Source organism: Opisthorchis viverrini (genome assembly GCF_000715545.1).
Source record: "Opisthorchis viverrini unplaced genomic scaffold opera_v5_46, whole genome shotgun sequence".
Taxonomy (NCBI): domain Eukaryota; kingdom Metazoa; phylum Platyhelminthes; class Trematoda; order Opisthorchiida; family Opisthorchiidae; genus Opisthorchis; species Opisthorchis viverrini.
In genome coordinates this window covers 82,333-105,233 of record NW_008751703.1, presented here as the reverse complement: position 1 = coordinate 105,233, position 22,901 = coordinate 82,333, and the positions used below count along the sequence as shown (strand labels likewise).

General features: G+C 44.8%; 2 protein-coding genes across 2 annotated transcripts in view; one reads left to right on the top strand and one right to left on the bottom strand.

The window, feature by feature from the left end:
• Positions 1–2,535: 2,535 nt before the first annotated feature.
• The window catches only part of T265_03319 (hypothetical protein), a gene marked incomplete at both ends in the record, with an annotated part of 42,238 nt that continues 21,872 nt past the window's right edge, over positions 2,536–22,901 (bottom strand). The window contains 6 exons of the mRNA XM_009167780.1: positions 2,536–3,519; positions 6,509–6,615; positions 11,687–11,815; positions 19,396–19,473; positions 20,895–20,968; positions 21,964–22,098. Of these exons, the coding sequence (XP_009166044.1) occupies positions 3,352–3,519; positions 6,509–6,615; positions 11,687–11,815; positions 19,396–19,473; positions 20,895–20,968; positions 21,964–22,098 (691 nt within the window). The remainder of the gene's footprint in view (positions 3,520–6,508; positions 6,616–11,686; positions 11,816–19,395; positions 19,474–20,894; positions 20,969–21,963; positions 22,099–22,901) is intronic.
• T265_03318 (hypothetical protein) lies at positions 22,345–22,548 on the top strand (the record flags this gene model as incomplete). The annotated part of the gene is made up of 1 exon (XM_009167779.1): positions 22,345–22,548. One exon carries the CDS (start codon positions 22,345–22,347, stop codon positions 22,546–22,548), a length of 204 nt encoding a protein of 67 aa, XP_009166043.1.

Genomic DNA, 22,901 nt, shown 5'->3' with positions numbered 1-22,901 from the left:
TGATTAAGCATCGTCAGTCACAGAGTAGCTGATGCAATAGGAAAAACTCCGAGAAATCAATGTTTACGGAACCATGGGTTCTGTGAAGTTGAGTGGCATTGCAGCTCATATTTGAGGGAAAGCTTCAAGGGCGAATATGGTGTCCTTTATCTCTCTCTCTGTCTCTTGGCCCATGCACGATCAGTGTGCGTATTACGGTCAGTGAACTTTGTGCAGCTGCATGTTTGCCGTGTAACTATTTTGGATATTCGCTCTGCAGTTCTTTTGGGATCATGTAACAATTAACATCAAATCATGGCAAATTATTGTTTGTCGCCACTAGAATAGTTCAGTTCACAATGTATGAGAGCCGTTTACGAGACCGAAAACATGAAGCGGTGCAGCTTTGGGTTCCGCCTTGACTGCTTCTTTTTGTGAGCATTTGGAAACAAGACGTTCCAAGATGATAGGAATAATCGGTATTCGAGAGGTTTCACCGTTCCCACCACAGGGCTACTTGTGTCACTCCTGTCGTAACATGACTACCGGTTTTCCTTACATTGTGACACATCTTCAGCACGTGCGACGTGGACATCGAGCAAGACCTGACAGGGTGTAAAATGACCAAATATCTAAATTGCGTCGAGTACCAAAGCAGGGCAGTTTTCCTCGACTTTGAGGGGGCCTTCTATTCTGTGTATAGAGTGGCTCTTCTGAACACTCTGCCAGAAATGCATGCCCGTGAGATCCGTTAACATTTTCGTGTCCTGTATTCTCACGCATCCGGTCGGGTTGCGGTGTACATTGAACTGTCCAGAACCGTTCCGAAAATTAGTGGAGTCTGTTTGGACTGTCCAGTCCCTCCTTTTTTGCTCAATATTGCTACCGACTTTGTAAATGTATCAAGATCACATCTGGAGAAAGTAATCCACTTGTACTATGCTAATGACAGCGTTTTGTCTCTTGTCCGAGCAGTATACTCCAAACAGGAAATCGCAAGTGGTTCAATGTTTCTGCATACGCTTCGCACGTCCAGGGTTCAAGTTACTCCAAGATCTTCCTCCCTTCATGTCTCCGAAACTTCAGAGTGGAGAAACTGATTTTGTTGATTGGTTCACGTATCTTTGCAGTTATATAAGCCCTGATTTAATTATAAGAGATGAAGTCAATGCCCCGGTGCTCAAGGACCAAGCAGCATTCGTCAACTCACGTCAGTCGGAAACGAATTAAGCTGATTCTAAGGGGCCGGGTATACAAGAAACGGTTCTGGTTACGAGATTTGGCTGCTCCAATCTGAGGATATTAGGTGTCTTCAGACGTTCCAGCCCCACTACCTTCACAGCAAGGCGAGAATCAACTGGCTGCAGAGAGTAAACCACGAATTGATGTATAAGCGGGAATGCGGTAAAAAAGCTGAGTAGATGTACCGATTTTACATGATTGAGGCACGTACTACGTAAGCCTAACAACTACCTACCCAGGAGAACGATGTTTTCCGTCCCAAACGGCTGCTGGCAAAAGATCCACAGAGGTTAAGCCACGACATGGTAACGTGAAATCAAAGCGACTACAGTCAAGCTGAGTGCCATGGGATCTCCGCGACTTCCTTGTTGATGTCCACGTGAACGTGCTTGCACGTAGTTGGAAACTCTGAGGAATGTGGCATGCAACTGGCCCTCGTGGTGCACAAACTGTCATTTCCCGGTCGGACTGTTTAGCTGAAAGCCGCCTGTTGTTGAACACTGAGGTTATATCTAGTAAGGTACGGGAAGGACGCTAGGTCAGTCCCGATGATGGTGCTTCATTCGACGATGCTAAGATGTGCCCAGTTAGAAGTGGCCTGTCTAAAGATGTAAACACCTTATGCTTGATCGTCTTCTACAGTGACACAAGACCTGCTCACACTAATTTCCTACGCCTCCTTTTTCTTTCCACCACTTATGGAGAGTCTCCTCATGGTTGTTTCCGAGCCAAGCTGTCGATTTTTCAACGGCCTTCAGCCATGGAATCATGACAGCTTGCATGTATGATTTGTCCCCCCTTGATTTCTTCTACTACCTGGAAACCGAGGTCCTCGTACAGAGTAATTATTCTGGGAGGTTTCTTTTTATCTTGACTAACTTCGCCAATTCGTCGGCGCTGAAAATTGACTTTCGCTTACCCCGTGGGTAGTAGGAAGACACCAGCGGTAGAGCCTCGTCTTCGGCTGTCATTCAGTAGTTTCTGATAAAGCACCGTGGGCTGAGACAAGACTAGTTTCCCATTTTGATATCAACTCTGTGGCGAAGGTTTAGTGAGACAAAATAAGGATGTCCACCATAGGGGGACCAGCACACAAATGTTCGCGCCCGTAAGTTTTTTTGGCTAACTAACTAGGCCACTTAGTTGAAAGCAATGAAATCGTCTGTCTGTCATGATGACGTGTAACTAGAGAAGAACAGTAAGGTTGCAGGGTAAATACTACCTTAAGGCGCTTCTAGTTGATAATTCAGACAAAGAACAGGTGAAACGTGTTAACTGTATCACGAAAAAACAGGCGGTCGGCGTCGGATGGCAGAATATCTCGGGTGTGGGACGAACTATTGAAAAATCAATGCTGGCCATGTGTGTACCTGCTGCGGAAGATGCAGAACACACTTGTCAATTTCAGAAGTCCAAACAATACAGCAATCGGAAGTCTTGGTGGTCAAACAGTTGTTCTTAATCTTGAGAAGTCATTATTCGCGACTGATCATGGGATGTGTAGCTTCGAAAGAACAGTGCACAATGTCGGTCTACCACGTTCAGTCGGCGAGAAAGCGCACACAAATTACCCTGAGCTAACATTAAAATAAAAAGGATGCGATGCTTAAAAACTAAACACCCTGGAAGACTAACGGCCATGCACTGAGGATATGTGTTTATATGCGGTGCCACATCAATAACACCGAAACCTCGAAATACGAAACTGCGTAAAATTTGGTCAGGAACAAGGGCTGGTGTGAACGGTGCAGACGAAAAACCAAGTGGTTGACGCAGCAATAAACAGCAATATCACAGCCAACAGGCGTAGGAAATCGCAGAAGAGAGACGAAATGGCAGAAAGAGGTCCAGGAAAAGAGGAGTGGAATACACTGGCCCACAGTCCCTCCTCGACGGCCGGGTTCTGACTGTTATCACTATCGACCCAATGAATGTGTGTATGAGAAGGGAATGTGTGACGAAGATCAAGGATACAAATAAAGAAATATGAAGTGATCTGGTGGAAAAGATACACATATAAAGGTGAGAATAGCTGAAAGACCACAAGGCAAGGGTATGTGTTAACTGGCATGTGTTCGCAGACTTTTAAATAAACCGGAAAGTGCAGATTTGTGGGTGTACAGAGAACGATCACTTGATAAATATTGACTCGTAGTGTGTGATAAGGATCTGGACGAAAGCGTTGATCATTGTAATTGCACTTAGTGACGTTTGATGCCGAGACCAAATAAGACTTGGCCCGAATACGACTGCTATGTTGGAGGCATTCATTCGGTTCTGCGACGAGTGGAGAGCAACCTGTTCAGGTAGGAAGAAAGAGCAGTTTGTAAGAAAGACGAAACGTTATGAAGAGGGACAAGAATATACAGTCACATAACTAAAATAGCTGTTCACGCTGTTGTGATGACCTTTATTAGGAAATTCGAACGATTAGAACTTTCTGACTGTCAAAAACGATAGTCGAAGTCACATTTGAAAAGTTCACCGGGAACCGGTACGGCGCATCATCGGTTAAAGTGACAGTGATTACTAATCACACTGGCGTGATGACTGGTACGGTCGAGTGCTATCGAAGACTGTTTAGTAGAACGATGTTTTCGAGGTACTCGAGATTGGGTAATCAAGGATTGGGGCTCCGTTGCAGTCCTTGGGGCGAAATGGCTCAGTGGTCAGAACGCGAAGTTACTGCCCAGTCCGTGGTTCGAACCCGACCTCTGTCTCTCGACTTCCCCCGTCCACGCTTGGGCAACCTGGCAGTATCTCAGTCCTTCTAGTAGCATGGCAGTTAGGCATCGAAAGGGTGTTACAGCTCAACGCGTTGCAGTTCTTGACGGCCCCAAGGATTCGTTCAATCGGTAGGGAACAAAAGGCATCCGACACACATAATGGGGTCACCAGACCTTTCGCTACACATGCCGATTCGGCTCCGGTGAAACAGTGAGACGATCTCACCAAGCGTATCTGTCCATACGGTTCTCTAGTGTTGTACATTATGCTCCACAGAGAATCGGGTTCCATCGAGGAAGCAGCTGCGCAAAAGTTGATACAACAGACCGCTGCTTGTTGTTAGGACCTAAAGGGTCGTTCTTATGCTCATTGCAAGATGAATACCTGGTCGACAAGGTCCCGATCTCCCTTGATTAGGATCAGTGCACGGGCGCTTTTCCGATAACTCTTCACCAATAGTAGCAAAATGAAGACAGTCTAGTCAAACATGATCACCTCTGATTTCTGACAAAGAGGGAATCGTTGATGGAGAGAGTCTAGCAGCGTTGCTGTGCATGGCTTGCACATTTCACCAGCAGTGCCACTTTCGAATGGGGATTTTTGTTCTCCAATTGGTTGCCGAGCCCTACGAACTCCTTTAATAGAGTGGTGCTGCCGTTGTCACACGAAAGCAGAAGACTAGGCATATGGATGGTTGGTAGGAAAACCTGCAAAGTTTTCACTGTATCTACTTAGTCAGCTAAACCAAAAGGCTGTACTGATGGTTCTAAATACGTCCGCCTTGCTCATACTCGGATAATTTTGGCGATGCAGATGATCCCCGATTTGCTTGGGCTGATCATTCGTAGATCACTATTTTATGCAGAATATTCTCTACAGTTCAGCGAAGCGCCCTTATTTCGGAGGGAAGAAAAACCCATATCTTCCGAGTGACATTGGGGGAAAGGGCTCAGTATCCATTCTACCAAAATGCATTGACGATACGCAAAAAATTCACTCTGTAGAGTCTAAACCACATGTCAAGTGCGTCAGCCCTGTGTGGATGTCGAACTATTTTGTTACAACAAGTGTTGTGTAACCCATCACCCCCCAACTGGCCGCTATAATGATTAAGTTATTAGGGTCCTATATTAACGGTAATTTCACATCTTAGTATTCAGTCTGAAGCTTCCAAGCTGGTGTTCTCATCAAAGACATCATCAAAGGAGTACGACGTGTATTAACGCCCAAATCCAGGTGAAAAACTGTACGCACAGCGCGTCGTATATAAAGTGTATGCGGCAACAACATTCTGGGAATTCCGACACCTTCGGGTTGCGTCTTTGGCAACCGACATTCTGCGGATACTGGACCATGATTGCCTGTTGAGTTCATACTTTCGGCCAATCAGAGCTCGCCTTGATGCTGGACTGGCAAGCGGCTGCATCTTGCGAGCGGTAAAGCAGTTTCGGTGCGAAATTCACCCTAACCGGTTCAGACTTCATATACGTGGAAATTCTGCGAAATATTCGGTAACAATGTCCACCAGGATCGAGATAGCTTATGGAAAGCTGAGAATCGCATTTAGGGGCACCTGTCACCTACAAAGACGAACCACAGATGGACAAACAACTCAGATGCCATAGTTTGTAAAACATTACACTCAGCAGAATTCCTACATTGCTATTTTCATGCTATCCGAGGCTACCGATAAACAATCAAGCAAAATTATCAATGTTTTGGCATACTGGTGCCCTGAGTCACACTGTCCCTGTGAAAATTATCGCATATGATATTTTGATGAACGACTAAAGACTTGATTCTGGACTATTCAAGCAAGATACATACAAAAAGTTTTTGACGAGACACACCATTCATAAGGTTGCTGAAAACTATTCGACAACCAAGGATCAGCTCAGCTCTTCTTGGGGCTCATCAATTAGGAGTTTCCGCCAACCCAACAATCTGCTTTGGCCACAAGAATGGTGAAACCGGTAGTGGGCTGACAGAGTTTTCAGCAGCTTTATAAGTAGCGTGTTCCGCCAATAAAACGTACTGCGATGTCTTGAATATTGCACCAACCGAAATATGAGGCAGCCTTTGGGTGGCACATTCAGTTGAAGAAAATCACGAACGAGAGATTGGGCTGATACTCACTTTCTCCACCGTAAACACTCACTTGCATTTCACCAATTGGTTCGTTACAGAAAAAAAACAACTCATGCACAGAGAGAGGGAGAGAGCATGGAGAACACAAAATAGCCTGTGCTGGTCTCATGGATATTTGACCTAATTCAGAGCACAAATTCTATTTCTCAGTCTGTGGTGCCCCTCCTAATCAGGTATTGAGCTTACGGATCACGCCCGTCAGCATGCAGTTCAATCCTAGAAATTCATCAGTTGAAGGAAGAACGGTTCAGGGTAAAAGAACGAACCAATGATTGCGCAATGTGACTGACGATTCCAGAGCTGAGATGGGTTATTATACACACTCAACGTCAAGTAACTGCCATCAGAATGTGATTGTAATGCAATTGGTTAGTCTATTTGCTTCAACAGGAAAAAATGGAACTAAACGTACTTCGGTGAGGAACCGCATGAGGTAGTTGAGGACTTCGTAGTTGTCATCAGGAAGTTTGGTCAGTATCAGTTCCTTAATCGCCGACACCTTGTCACGACCTTGTAGGTCTGAAAAAAGATGTGTGAAAGATAAGGAAAATATATGCAAGTGATCTGATTAGAACCACATTGCAAAGCGAAAGCCATAAGTGTAAACTAGCTGGATCGCATACACAGACAAGAGATCCCTGTGCCCGGGGAAGATTGGAGCTTGAGTCGGGAAATGAGGAACTGGGAAGCAGGATCAGGGTCATATCGGTGAATTATGGGAGATAAAAACGCAGCTAAGGTCCAAACAGACGTCCAATGTCTTAGCCATTTTATTAGCTGTTGGATTGATCACTGTGAATGACCTGATGTAGAAGCCGCAACCTCCGGGATGACCATTGCAGTGATGGGATGTTTCAATCACGTCGCCGATGTTCTTTTGAGACTGGATGGATAGAATAGATGGACCCACCGACGAGCACCTATTCGGTGGATGACAGGTGAATAGGTTTTATTCACGAAGCTTGTTGATTGCGTTCAAACAGGATTCGTTAAAAATATATATCTCATTGGTGTCTTGTTGGTTGTGGTTCTCCCTCGACGGTGCCCTCCACTATTCGCCAAACTGCACCTACCCCGTGAGGACGAAATCAAAGTATGCAACGAATTGTCTGACCAGCAAACCACAGGACATGTTTAGAACAGAACTCCTGAGTAAGAGGCACCCTACAACTGGGGACATTTTCTAAAGCCTTCGCAAGATTGTCACTGAAATCACTAGTTAGAGGGAAACCTATCAATTCTACCGAAGGAGGAGAAAGTGTCTTACGAGAGCATCCTACTAAATTGCAAGACATGCCGCATCTTCATAGCCTTAATTTGCCACGTCTCACGTGAGGAAATGCATTAAGATTACTTGTAAATAGCCACTGGATTTGCGGAATTCGCATCTACACCACGGTCGTTTGAACTATCCAACCCATGTCCTAGTCAGATTGAGCTGGTTAATCCACACCAAAGAAGGAAGCGTCGGATTCCAGTTTTACTCCCACTAAAATTCAACGAAAATGAAAGCCGTCGGCAGTTCTGTGGTTTTAAGTATGGACCTCTGACATGTGAAGGGAGTAGGTTATCACTATTTCAGGTTCGAAGGTCCTCAAATAGCGCGTCTGACTAAGCGAACACTTTGAGTGAGAACATCAGTTTAAGGAGCTCCCATAGGCAACCGAAATTCGATGCTTTCACGCTGAACACCGCTAAAAGTTTGCATGTGTCGTCCTGTTCAGCTTAGCGATTCATGTTCGTCCAAAAATACACTAACGGAGGAATGGTACAACGCCTGCCTCGCACGTCAGAAGGTCGGAGTTCAAAGTACGACCAAGGATGAGCGCTTATGAGAAACCCGAATGCAGTGCTTCTCTGTTTGGATTGGATTGACCGGACTAAGTGAGCCCAGAGAGGAGAGAGTGAACAATGAAGAGACCACTGGGTGAACACACATCATGCAATAACTTATTCAATTAGCCTCACACCGGTATTTTCCACTAGTCGTCCCGGGGCCTTTTGCAGTTCCCATCATCAGTAAAACTGAAAAAGTCGTGTGCCTACAAGACGAGCGAATTTCCTTCAGAGGACTTTCTTTTCCCGAGTTTTCTTCTGAGTCTGCTAGCGAATCGACCCGGTCGGTATGATTAGATATCTTTCTTTCTCGACTATAAAACGGTAAATAGTCTATTACATTTATCCACCATCAAGCGAATTGCAGCTGATATGAAATAGTTGATCAATGATTGAGTTTGTGCTTGTCGCGAACTGCTGGGGAAAAAACTAAAACTTGCGAATAATGTTGAGAACAATTTCCGTAAACAAGGGGATGAAGCACATAAGACAGCAGTGCAAGATGGCCGGTCAGCTAGACAATTTATCACCAATCCAGGTGGCATCATCGGTGCGTAGTTAGGAAGCGGAGCGTCAGCAGTGCGTTATGAGTGCAAGGCGCCAGAGCGACTACACAAGGCTGAGGCGTGTCTGGCAACTGGGAGAAATCAAATGTTGGTCCACTGAACTTGAACCGAAACGAATCAGCGTCAATGGTTTTTCTTCCAGAAGAGTGATGTAAATGGCACAACGGAAACCAGTTAGTCAAACAGACCTTGGTCAACTGACTACATTCTAGTAACAACAGAGTATAATTTGCTTTTCAGTCAGCGACTGTTATCAATCATTGTATATGAATTGTTTTGGAGCTGTGAGAAACCAAAAGGCAGCTAGCTATCTCATCAAAGCGGTTATGGAGCGATAAGTGCGGTGATAAAAGCAAAGTGGGATGCAGGCAAGTTGCGAGTGGGAGAACGAGCGGGAAACCTGTTAGCGAAATGGCTATACCTTGAGGGGTTTCTGAAGAAGACAAAGTAATACCAAGGAAAAAAAGGATCAAGGATCGAAACGCGTTGAAACTGGAAGAATGATATGTGATGTTAACAAAATATACTTCGATATCTCGAATATTCTGTACGCCAAATAAAATGAGGGAGATTTGTCCAGCATATTCAGCGGGAGAATAACAAATCACAGGTTCAGTTGAGTCTCCCGTTAACACCAAAACTAATTTGCCTACGCGTGTATTGTACCGAAAAGCGGAATCATTTTTCCCCAAGGGAACGATTTTTCAGCAATGTAGAAGTAATTTCATTGAAACGTCCAAGGGTAGAGAATGAATGGACCCGAGGAGATCGAGAAAATCGCAAAACTCGGATATTTTAGATTATTTTGGGGCATACTACTCACAAGACGATGCAACAGTAACGAACAAACCAGCTTTCACTGTAAAGGGGATTGAGACGATCACTTTTCACACACACGCACACACACGAATGCCACCGTTGGAAAAATGGATCAAAATGTCCTATGAACGCTTTGTGAAAAAACGGTGTAATGGAGGAATTTGTTAGTATCCTCGAGGCTGTCCAGGAGACCAGACCATTGGCGACGTAAAGCCATGGCATTGACTTTCTGCACAACAGCAGGGCCACAGTACGCAACTTGTCGTCAACAGCTTCTGTGGTTAAGTTGCGCAACTGGAATGGGCCCACACCGACCTGTAGGGCACTCACTACATGCCCTTATTGGTTCACATTTTAAAAAAAATTGTCGTGAAAGCTAAATAACAGCAGTGGGTACTAACAAGAGGGTGACAGGTTATGCTCATTTGATTCTCGTACTTGACTTTCCCCGAGAAGTCCCGAACAGGAAGACGAAGTAGTTTACGTGGAAAGCGACCAACATATCAGGACCCAAAAGAGCGTAGACTGGGTCAGCTGCGATTCCATACGAAACTGGAATATCTAGGGTTATTCTAAGGCTTAACACAGCAAATATTAGAGCAGCATTCCGAAAAGAAGAAATGTTACGTCCTGTATCGTGGTGGTTGACAAACTATCTCTAGGCTAGAAAGACTGAAGATTGAAAACAAAACTTAGTTTGATAGATGCAATGAAGTTTAAACATGGTAAACAGCTAGACAACTGCACATTAGAGATAGGAAGGTGAAACAAGCGTCCGAAAAAAGCAAAGGAATAACAGGCGCTGGCAAGAGTTTGCCATAACAGGACACTTATTGTAGAGGGAATACGAACTAGATTTGGGAAGTGTGGAAGTTTTGACGTCGGGATTACGTATCACAACAAAACGACAGATGACCAAGGTAGTGAACATCACCAAGCATTCCAGTACGGATAAAATGCAGGGGGCACACCTAGCGAGTTGCGGACAGCAGTCGTAGATGAACAAGTCAACACAGTGGTTTGTGATTGTAAACGAGACCCAATGTAACTCGAAGAACCAGGCCCAAACCTTCATCTGAATTCCTGAAAATTCTCCTCTCACATAACAATCGGAGCACTTGAGTGCCCACATGAACTACCAAAGAATTAGCCGATATTTAACACTGATGTAGTCGGTTTTTAGGAAGAGATCAACCAACTGTTTTTGCCACCCATTTCCAAAACTCACCTAGAATTACAGTGTATGTCCCTGGCAAGACGAAGCTCTGTGACAGAAACCAATCATCGCCCAACAAAACAATCACCAACTGCTTGTTCAGTAATACCTTATGGTAATCACGCAGAATCCCCGTGTAACTTCAGGTACCCCAAAAGCAACAAACCCCACCTCGAATTAAGTTTATCAAACGAACGACATGGAATCATTTTCTAAAATCCCACATTAGATGACTTGTGAATAGTTGCGGGATTTGTATTCGCACAACTCTTCTGAAGAGATAAGTCTGCCCTGAAATGATTTTTTCGGCTAGTTCACAGTTTTTTGTGTTGATGGCCCCTTCCGAGGCAGCTTCACGAAAAAAGTTCATTTGATTAAGCTTAAATCAGTAGGGTAAACAGCAAACTAGCGAACAAGTTCACTGTCATCAACTAGCAATAAAACAAAGGGCAGTCCTCGAGAAATACACTCATTTTGAAATCAGTTAGGTTTTCACGAGAGACTCAGCCGAATCTCTCGTTTATGATATTCTACGGGTAGAACATAAGGTTGACGGAAACTAGGGGACTGCGCCTACCTGATGAGCCCCAAGAAGGGCGAAACCGGTCGTGCGCTGTCGAAGGGTTTTCAGCAACCTTGTGAGTAGTTTCCCTTACTGAAGGGCAGTTCCTTTCACATCACAGTCTTAGTGACGTAAGTTAGACCTAAGAATCGACAGAAACAACCCCAAATGCTATATTTTGAGATGGCAAACAGCGGTCGGGTAATGCGTAAGCAGGTGAAGATACCTCAGTGTATAGAATGAACATCAATTCATGTCAACGTATGAAGTGATAGTGTTTGAAATGAAACCACATACGTCGAGCGGGATTCAAATCAACGCAACTTTCACAAGTTTTACGAAAGGACAGTTACACTGAAAAGACTGATCCAGCGTATGACTACCACACAATTATGCATGACGACATGCCCCTTTTATTAGACTGAGCTGCCTACAACATGGTATTGTGGTAATGAATTGATGCGACCTATTGGTCTGGTAGATTTTTCAGGAAGAGAACGCATCCATACGGTCATTCATTTGGACGAGAGACGCGTTGGGTCGGAGCCCATTAACAAACACGTGTGGCCGGGAACAAAAACGATAACTCACTTCCCATTCCCAAGATATCATCGTATAGTTCAAAGGTAAGAATCGGTTCCGTGAGTTCACGAAGGAACGATTTGAGCAGAGCGGCTGCCAAGTGTGGATCGTCGTATTCTCGAAGATCCACGGCCTCCCCTATGCGAGAGATGGAAGAAATGATCAGAATTGTCCGGAAAATAGTAAGGGACCCACCAAAACGTTTAGTGAACATGGGACAAATGAAAGGACGAGCCTAAATCCTGAACTATTAAAAACGTCTCAGTGCCTCAGGCAGTGGAATGCAGATGAGAACGCACGCTGGAGTGCTGGTTGTAGGGAGGTCAACAAAGTAATCCCGTAACTGCATCTTCATCTCTTCGCAAGGAAGCTGCAGGTCACGGCATCTGATCTGAGTAGCATGCCATCAATTGATGCTCTTTTACAGTAAGGACCACAAGTTTGCAACGGAAAATTGTTTCAGATAACTATGAGACGCGCCTACCGGTTGGTCGTCTTTTTGATCCCATTACTGACTCTGATCCCATCTTAATCAAGATGGTTAGAGAAAAGACATTTCAACAGTCTAATGAAATGTGGGAAATGGAATATCAGACCGCTGTTTCCAATGCCAGTAAACAGCGGGGAAGTAGAACAACTGCTTCTAGGGGGGAGGGTAGTTAGGACGGATGGACTGACTAGTAAGACTGTTCGGTGTCTACTGGCGGTATTTTCGCACCCGGAATAAATATATTTAAAGTTCGAAACACTTTTGTCATCTCTGGTGATGCTAACCCCATTCCCATCTGATGCACATTCCTCGGGTCTACTGATGGCGTTTGCCGAATTTACATGAATACAGTAAACACATTTTTGTAACATTCACTTTCCCGGATTCCAATACCATGTAGAAGTTACGACCACGAAAGCGTAGGGTAAGACATACCGGCAAAAATGGATCACGAACACCGTACGACACATTCCAAGCCTATTTTGGTTATTGCCACTCCCAGGGGGAAGGTGGCGTCGGGAATGTGAACATCAAAGAGAGCATATAAGAATGTCGTTTGCAATAAATCGACAGAAACAGCGTGACTTTAGGACTACATAGGATGCGTAATTGTCCCGCGCATGAGGGAATTGTTTTGCACAATGTGGCAACCAGAACAAACGTTTCCACGCCAGTTGGTTTTTCAAATCGCTTCGCACCCGTTTCTTAACTAAGTCCAGAGGGATTAATTGACCACGTACCCGATGCTAACTTTTGAGAACACACCATAAACAAATTAAGGAACAAATTCCAAGTGCGAAGTAGAGCGACTACCGACAGACGGTTATTTAAAAGCTGAGTGTTTGTTTCCGATCATTCAGATGCTCATGACCCCTTGTGATCCCGTTTCTATGAAAAATGAGAAAGCTTGTCATCTGATTCCACCCCATAAAATCCGCACTACCGTGCACTACAATACTTAATGAACTCACGTAGAACGACCATTCCAGTACGTCGTAGTGAAAATTTCTAAGAAAATGGACCGGAACTGGGCCGTCATGGTTCGCTAATTTCATTTTTCGTACATTTTCCAAGTGCTGAAGATCGTCCCACACCTACTACCTCTTTAAGCAAAAATAACACCAAATTCTTAACAGTTACTGTCTCAATTCACTCTCCCGGATGTCCAAAATCCGTGATGAACGGACAGCTACTGTGTGACTCTCAGGAGCATACCACCCGAGTAGTGAACAATATGGGTAAAATACAATGGTACGGTAAATGACCTGTTACAACTGCCTGACGCCTCTAGTCATCGTCATCATCATCATCATCGACGGCACACGAATGATCAACATCGATGCCATAAAGTCATCATGATTCAATTGAAAATCTTTTTGTGAAGAAAACAATAAAACTGGATGGGAGAGAGTACACGCTACCCTACCACAGTCAGTCCGAGGTGCACAAACCTTCAGATGTCCATTCAACATAGACAGATTGATAGAAACCGACAACAGGATACCACGAACATTGATTATCAGCCATATCTTGCAAATCCTTCAATCTTGCACAGAAGATATCATGCGGACGCCATCCTGGAAGGCAAGTCACACCGGCAGCATCTACACTTTTCACAATATCCCTCACATTCCCCTACTAGGCCAGAGACTGAACCAGTTGGGTGAGGTTCAAACCGTTCAAAAATCGTTCACCTGTAGCACCCTTTCGGTGCCTAGCTGTCATGCCGCACGAAGGAGGCACGAGGGCTGGGATACTGCCTGGGTGCCCGAACCTAGACAGGGGAACTCGAGAGGCAGAGGTCGGGTTCGAACCACGATGTTCAAATAGTTTCTCTACGATTGTGGAACGAATAGAAGATTTGCATTAGAGTAGGCAGGCCATCAGAACCAAAGATTTCATGTGTGTGCAATCACACCGTATCGTCTCAACACAACCGAATACGAGTCAAGTGCCGGTAGCGAATTAGGAGTACCCACCAGGCAGCTAGTCTAGGCGAAACGAATGGAGAAGGCCCGTGCTTGTTGGACCAATCGTAAGGCCGTAAAAACAGACAACCTGGCTATTGAATATCTAACCTGCTGATCTGCATTCGCAGAAACACTCAGTGTATGTCCATGTCAGTGGATAGTATGTACTCATGCCGGGTACGGTGTGGACGAGCTCATTGCCGGCATAGGGTGAATGTAAATGATGTTATCCACAGCTTAACCCTGACTCACTGACAACCGAATGATAAAATATGTGCGCGACTACTGCAGCTTCCAGAAGGATGACAGCGGTCAATACGCGTTTCTTTGGATCCGTTGCTTGACACAAATCAAGCGCTTGTTTAGTGAACAAATAACTGACAGTGTTTTTGGAGTTCAACTAATTAAATCAAATTAAATTGTAAGTTCAGGGAATAGCCAGATTTGTAAGGCGCAAGTTGGGTAAAATTGAGGAAAACGGGGAAAAACAGATGGCTTGATAGCGCCCGTAACAAGAACTCTGGTTGCCCAGCTTTCGGTGAGTAACTGATCATCAGACGGCCGTAGCCTATCGCAGGCGTTCAAACGATACTACATTTTTTCAAAAAGGTTTGGTAAAAATCGGTGGATTTTGTTTTTAAAAAGGGTATCATTCAGCTGTTTCTTGCTGCATGCATGCTTTGATTCCACCACATGTAATGTGATATTACATGGAGACAAAACGGTGTATTCTTTGTTTCTTTGGTTCTGATGGCCTGCCTACTCTAATCCAAATCTTCTATCCGTTCCCTTCCCCAAGAGAAACTATTTGAACCTCACCCCACTGGTTTATTTCTCACCATTCGGACCAATTCATGAGAAATGCATAATAGCAGTGAGAATCGCTTTCCTGCTTTTGACGTTATGCCTGGTGCAATTAAAGGTCAAATGGTTGAGTTCCTACGAAGGTCAACATGGGGCTTCTGATCAAGAGGCTACCTTCCCACAAAAAGATTATGGTGGCCAAATCTTCTATCCGTTCCCCAATCGGAGAGAAACTATTTGAACCTCACCCCACTGGTTTATTTCTCACCATTCGGACCAATTCATGAGAAATGCATAATAGCAGTGAGAATCGCTTTCCTGCTTTTGACGTTATGCCTGGTGCAATTAAAGGTCAAATGGTTGAGTTCCTACGAAGGTCAACATGGGGCTTCTGATCAAGAGGCTACCTTCCCACAAAAAGATTATGGTGGCATGAAGAAGACTCAAAAAATGTAATGATTTCCGACGAAGTGAACAAAATCAATCCACTTTGCTGAGTTTCAATTTTCACTTTTGTCTGTCACTTCAACCAGTGTCAGAATCACCTTTTTGTAGTCATTTTTAGAGGCTTGGGCTGCAATACTGTTTGTGTACAACTATGCAGACCCACACGTTCGCCTGGATTTTCTTCGCGCTCATTCAACAAAGGCCAGTTAAATGCTCAACACACGTTACCCAAAGTAGGTTTCTATATTAAGGAATTACCAAGCTCAATGAACGTCACGTTGTGCACTGGAAGGGTGCCACAGGCTGGTGTAAACATAGTAAGAAATCGGAAAATTTCAGGGTGTGCCGCAAAAAGTGAGCAGTTTCGCATGCTTCTCAAAAGGTTATGCAGAAAGTTTTCCTTCGATTCTCGACATACGCATACACACACTTCGTGTCCTCAGTTGAAGCACAGCGATGTCTGGCTTGATTCTACTTTGCTATGCGTTTTTGAACGAGTTTAATTCCGCATTTGCATATGGTTCAGTGTGACAGTCAAAAATCAAAAGGGAGGTAATTTGGTGGCGCGGATCAATGCGACGCTATGCTGCAGTATTATTTCTCCGACATTTTTCGCTGAAAAATATAAACGATTGCTAGGCGTCCTGGAGTGCGACTTCATCGTCATTTTTCCCAGCTGGTATAACCAAACCATAAAAGACCATCCAGGAAGAATTCGGCCAATGACCTTTTTTCATTCCATTATCTCGTCCAAATAACACAACCTGTAGTCTACACTTTCCGGATCACATTTTTATCATTTTAACATCACGTTCCTCCAACCGTCATTCAACGAGATGAGATCTTTTGCGCAATTCCATCTGCGTTACCTGTGTAGTCTAGGAACCCGAGAGACCTCATTCAAGTTTGTTGGTTTCGAACCCCTCAGCGATTTCTGCTTCACAATATCGGCCTCCCTAGAACTCTGTACTAGGGGGACGGACCAGATAACTGCCCATCAGTGTTGGACCCAGCAGAAAATCACTGCAATGTACCCGACACCTCTCCAAATGAGCTGCGGTAAAGTTCTTCAACGCGAAACACCTAAATGAAAAGTGCTTCCTATCCACGGAAACTTCTGGACTTCCCGGGATCAACCAATCAATTTCCCATATGAATTAGAGGAATCCATCTGGACCGGGTACTGTGGTGTTATTTGAACCAAGCAATAGATAACGTACATCATTCGTAGTTAGGTGTTTCCAGCAAATGCGAAGAATACGGTATATGCACTGATCACCGGACATCGTTAATCGCCCGTATCGGTGACGCGGAACAAGCAAACTTCACACAAAAGATATATCGCCCCTACGGCGGTTGTAAATAGAGGATTGCTCCCAAGATGCTTAAGTTTTGCAAACGCGAGTCTAGCCTTCGCAAAACTCCACCAGTAGTAACTCAGCTGTCCAAGGAAATCAGTCAATCTACTCCTTGCAAGTAGTGACCTGCTCAAGCACTCAGAGACAGTATTATGCCAGGCTTGAAAGAACGGCGGACGGGAGCCACTGCCAATCTTAACTCGTGCACGTTCGAACTGAGCAGAACAAAGCCGGAAAGAGATCCGCCTTCCTTTTGAATGACAAACTATTCGAAGGAAAACAAGTGGTTCCTTAATATTGGACCTAGCGAAGCTACTGTGGTTCACAAAGTCTCAGATCCAGAATGTACTGACAAGGAAGAAACAACCCATACACCTTCGGAAAAGGGTTGTTGGAAGAGGTGGAAAGATGGTTAGAATAAGCGACGTAGATTCGGAAACTAGATATGGATCAATCCAATCATTCACTCCCGGAGAAAATCGAAATCATCAACTGAGGGCAACACTGTTTGGACCCGCGGATATCGTCGACTGCAGCTCAAGAGGTTATCGGTCCAACTAATGCAGTATCTTTCAAACCCTTAGCATACAGTCTTGTCAGAGTTTCGTGTACGGCAAATCGAAATCGATGACAAAATCAGTGAACAGTCGCTTTGATAGATATGCGTCGACAGTTTAAAGATTTACGGTGAAACATGGTCGGAAGAAATGGAGAAACATGGTTCACCGTTATAGCATTTCGCATACCATATACCGCGGACGGATGGTCTTTCCACTACTACCTCCAATTTGTGCAAGAGGAAGCGAAGAACCACACTCCTCATCCTAGTTCTCAGGACGATTTCTCGATGCCAGGAAATAGGCAAAGTACCATAGCGCAAAACAAAAACCATTCAAAAATAAGCATGTTAGCAACCTAACGGGTCTTACAATCGCACCGTTTCACAACGGACCAGATGCTGCTATATTTACCACTGCCTTCGATCAATAGAAATAGCAGAGGGGAAGGCAGGTAGCATGTGTGGTCCCGTTCGCTGAACGTGCGCGCACGTTTGTGTGAGTACGCAACACAATGCGTAAACACCACATGATCACAAAGACGTGTTGAGGGTTGTGAACAGTGGTCACGTGATAAGAAGACAATACGACCGATAGAAAAGGAACGGACACGAAATGAAGATACATTGTTACTGATCCACCCCCCCACGCACCACACAGATTACTGATCCACCCCCCACGCACCACAGATACCAAACCCAGGACAGAAGGAAGGAAAGGGAAAATAGACTCTAGTGAGCAGTGTTTTATCAATATGTGGTGCTTGTATTCGCTATATCAGAGCAACGATGATCTTCGTTACAGGCTAACATCGCATATCGGTTTCCGACTCTGAAAATACAGTACTTGTCTTCAAGGATGTTCACAGATGGATAAGAGAAAACAGCTACCATGAAAAGGTTTGAAAATCCAGCAAGTGACAATTGTCCACACGGAGAATTCGAAGCGGCGCTACAATCCAGTCGCCACGCGGATGATTATCACTCACAGCGATTCTAGAGACTACACTATCTGTTGGAAAAATGAGTACAAGTCCTGGACCGTTGCCATATACACGAACATCTACGAAAGGGTGAACAAGTGTCTGATGGTTCACTTTATCTGACCACTTCAGAGAAGGTCTCTTGTGACCCTATCAACCTGTGTCGATCAGATGCCTGAACCGAGTTCTAACCAGGATTACTGAGTACCATATTGTCGTGCTGTTTAACCGTAACTTTCGGAGCGACACGAGACCGCCAAAAGATACCCATAAAATGAAATTTGCCTAATTGTGTGGCTGGGCAGAAAAACCACAATGTCTAATTCCCTACGAAATGCTACCACATGAGTCTACGACAGTTCCGCTACCAACACTTGGGCGCTCTAATCGAACGTCGGTCATTTCGAACTTTGCACTTCCAGGGTCTTGTGCTTTCAGGTTGTCTGTCGCGAGTACCCATTTGATGAAACGGGTAGTCAGGGACTTACCAGTGGTGTCAGATACGTGGTTAGTACACTCCAGAGACACTGAATCATTTCGATCATAGTTTGGAAACTTGCAAGGAAAATAGGGTAATACAATCTTCAAGCTCGATAATTCAGCTGTGATTTGAACCAAGTCAGTATGACATCCCCGTGCACAAAAAAAACCACAGTAATCTGGGCTGGGACAACCGGTTGAACGAATGCTGGGCATTCGCCATTAGACTTCAAGGTCCTGATGCAAAAGTACACTTGACACGATGCCCAAGAGGAGCGAACGATCAGACATAGCTTCAGGTCCAGTGAGGACGTACATATCTGGCAAAAGCTAGTACCATAGTAAATAATATGCATGACATATCAACCGAGATTTAATAGTCGTACAGTGAGCCAGTTGGTCAGTTACCAGCAAGAATGCACGAACGCGAAACAGACTATCGAGTGCCCGATTTAATCGAAATTGTGTTTGTTTTAACGACGTCCAGCTCATGTGACCTGTTCGCAATTGCTTTTACCAGGCTGACTGTATGCAGACAAAAATGATTGTAAGTCTGTAAGTCATGCGAATACCATGCTACCAAATATTTGTTCCCGGTAGACGCACGACAACGATTGTAAGACAAACTACCTCGGTTGTACACATCCTGAAGCTGACGCAGACGTCCGACATTCACGGATCGACGGAATATTCCATCTGTATCCAAACCTATAAGAAAAAGTACAGAAGGGTGAAGGAATTTGGAACACGTTGCAGTTAGGGGTAGAAAAATGACTATCCGGACGAGTTCGGCATTCCTGTTCAAAGAAAAAGTGGCGAATGGTCGCTACTTTTGAGAGGTGAAAGTGTTACTGCCTTCGTCGTCAAAAAGGACCATAAAAGTATGCTGGAACATAGGATCGGACGCATAGAAAATCCACTACCTTATCCGAAGGTATTGAGTGTGAAAATGCATAGCCTTAAGAATCGAAATTCACGTTGGGTTACTACATCCACATGCAGAATAACAACACATTCTTTTAGTGAGCAGGAAAACAGAAAAATGAATCAGGGTGGTGTTCGAACCACGGACCTTCCAGTCAGTAGTTTCGCGCCTTAACAGCTAATCATTCAGATGTTTAACAAAATTAAGCGATTGCTTCCTCGATCCGCAGTTTGCGTGAATATATCAAACGAAGTTGGTGGACAAAAAAGTTGAAGTTAAGAGGACGTGAAGCCAAAGATGAAAGTATTTGTGAATCATCACCAGCCGTAAGGACATCGTACTTTTCGTACAGTGGTTAGGGCTGCCACACTATCTTTAACCGATGATTTGAGGAGATAGGATAAGTAGGTGTGCGTTGGAGGCGGTAGCTAGTATAATTGATGCATAGAGACAGGGTTGTAAATGGGCTTTTACTAGCGGAGATTGGAAGGGGAGGCGGAAGCCTGGATGCACGAGCACTATCGAGGGCACGACTGGGCCATGTCTGACAATGTCTGTAACACTTGGTGTGTCCAATCTCGGGGTTCCCATCCAGAAAGACGGTAATGACCAGAGCAACTGAGTTTGCTGATAATGGCCTTCATACTTCGTTGTGAATCGTTCAGGTGTAACACCCTTTCGTTGCCCAACTGTCATGCCACCCGAAGGAAGCACGAGGGCTGGGATACTGCCAGGTTACCCAAGCCAAGACAGGGGAATTCAAGAGGCAGAGGTCGGGTTCAAACCATGGACCTGTCGATCAGTGAATTCGCGCTCTAACCACTTGAGCCATCTCACGGTGAATGGAAAGCTTTGGATGCCTGGAAGCAGTAGGATGGATGTGCCATTGTTCTGATAAATTATACTGCTGATCAACCATTGCAGACGATCTCAGGCATTAAGCAGCCGTTTAACCCTGTTCGAAGAAACTTGTGTACAATGCCCGCTCGTCAACTTGTTATAGTAAAATTAGATCCATGAAGAATTCTTAACAGGGCTTGATATTCAGCAGCTGCGTTTTCCTAAGCTGACAAACGATCTGGTTGAGGAAGCACAGACTGTGCAATTAGGTATGGTTATGCCCGTAACACAAGGAAAAGACCGGTTGGGATGAGTAAACTGGATGCAACAACATTTTTCTGAATGTTTACGTGGGTGCACTCACCAAATTCGCGTAAATAATCCACTGCATCCTCCAGCACGATAGGAATGGAACGTCCTCCGTTATTCATCTTGATACTGGACAGAAGATGAGTACTTGGATATGATTAGGAAACCATACATGATATAGTCGGAGACGAAGACTGCTACAGGATTTTAGCTAGATACCCACCTAGTACGCAAAAGCCAACTGCCCATCTTACGTTAACGAGACCTGTACGGTGGCGCACACGTGAGATGGGAGTACTGTGTTACCAGTGGCGAAGTAAATCGAATGCAAGTCGCGGAGAGTTTACCTCGAAAGGTTGCAAGGAAACGGACTGGTGGATACATAGAATGCGGTGGCCATACAAGAGGAGGAGAGCTGCGTTGAACGGGTTTCTACGAAATCCCGACGAATTCGCCTTAGATGGTAGATCGAACAGCAGACGTTTGATGATAAGATCTAACTCTTCCCTAGGCGACAACGAAACCTACGGGAGAAGCAGGTAATGTATCAGGCTACGAAGTGGGCCCGTTACGGATCAAGTTCTGATAGTCTGCTTTAAGGAATTTAATTCCGTCACACGTGTTGTTGCTGAGGGAAGAGTTGGTCACGTCAGAATCATGAAATCTCTTCGAGGTGGGAATTACTACCATGACCGTGCGAACAAAACACATGAGAGCTGGGATCGACGAGGAATGATAGTGGGTATAAATAGGGCAGACATTCGGAGGACCGCAAAACTCTTCAAGCCAAACGATTGCTCACTGCATGGTGTTATGGGTATGAAACTACGGCTGGTGTGTGACCTCCCTCTGATATTCAGTGTCATCCAGCGCCGTGTGAGTGCCCACAAACCGAGGCGCGGTTGATTGTCTGTTCAGGGTTTACTCTTGTCGATCTGGTGGAGTACAAGAGTCCAACATAAATGTGCAGTGTAACCCGTTTACTTGTTAACTGAACGCTTGGATAAAAGTGAGGCCACATGACAATCATATTCACCCTTGTTCCTTGCTCCTAAGCATCTGATTACGGTCTCTTCAGACAGGTCGAAAAATGAACCGAAATGATATAAGCAAAAGCGACTCACAATTGCAGTGATACATTGAACTGCTGTTGGGGTTCCGGTTGGCTGTCGTCCCCAGGTTCATCATACATCCCAGAAATAACTGAAACCAAATCATTCCGAGGAGGTCCAACCGTAAGGTGTGTGGGACCGCTGATCCTAGACAGGCCGGATGAGTGGAAATTTATGGATTCATTCGGCGAGGATGGGAACGTACATATTACAAACATTAACCAGAGTAATAACTTTGTGTGTGCGCAGAGCACAAGTTTTTTTAAAAAGAAAAGCGACCCAAACATTGCCAAAAACACAACGGGAGGATTCAGCTCCCTATGGAGCGTTTAATGGCGTCAAAAAACGACAAAGATGTCATCGACTCAATACTAATCAATGTAGTGAAGAACCATGGGACATCGGGGCTATCAAGACCAGTTCAAAAGCACTGAACCTGAACAACTAAGCAACATCGCTACCGAATGGCACACCCAAAACGAGAAGTTGACTCAGGCTGGATGGACAGAGGTACAGCGAATCGAAACGGAAAACGCTCTGAATGATCGGAGGTGTTCCTCGATCCAAAGGTCGGCCGTCAGAGGAGCCATCCCGTAGTGCCAATGTGAAATCTTGAACTCCACTAGTGAAGAAAAGTACAATCTTGTACAGTTTCAAGTCTCCACATTCTTCTAGGCAGACGACTGCATTCGTATGATACGATCCAGAAAACTATTCGAGAGGACCGTATTGCAGCGCTGCAATCTTGAGGCTAAGTACCGCAGTATTGTTGATGGAAAGCAACCCACGTCCGGTGTTCGATCGAACTCCTTAAAGTTAGGATCTGCCATCCCACAAGTAACTGGATAAATTAAAACTATTCAAATGCGTGTAACGGTTCAAGAAGTTAAGACCGACAACAGCTTGCGGACTGGAAGGTCGGCGATTCGAAGCCAACCTCAGTATCTCGA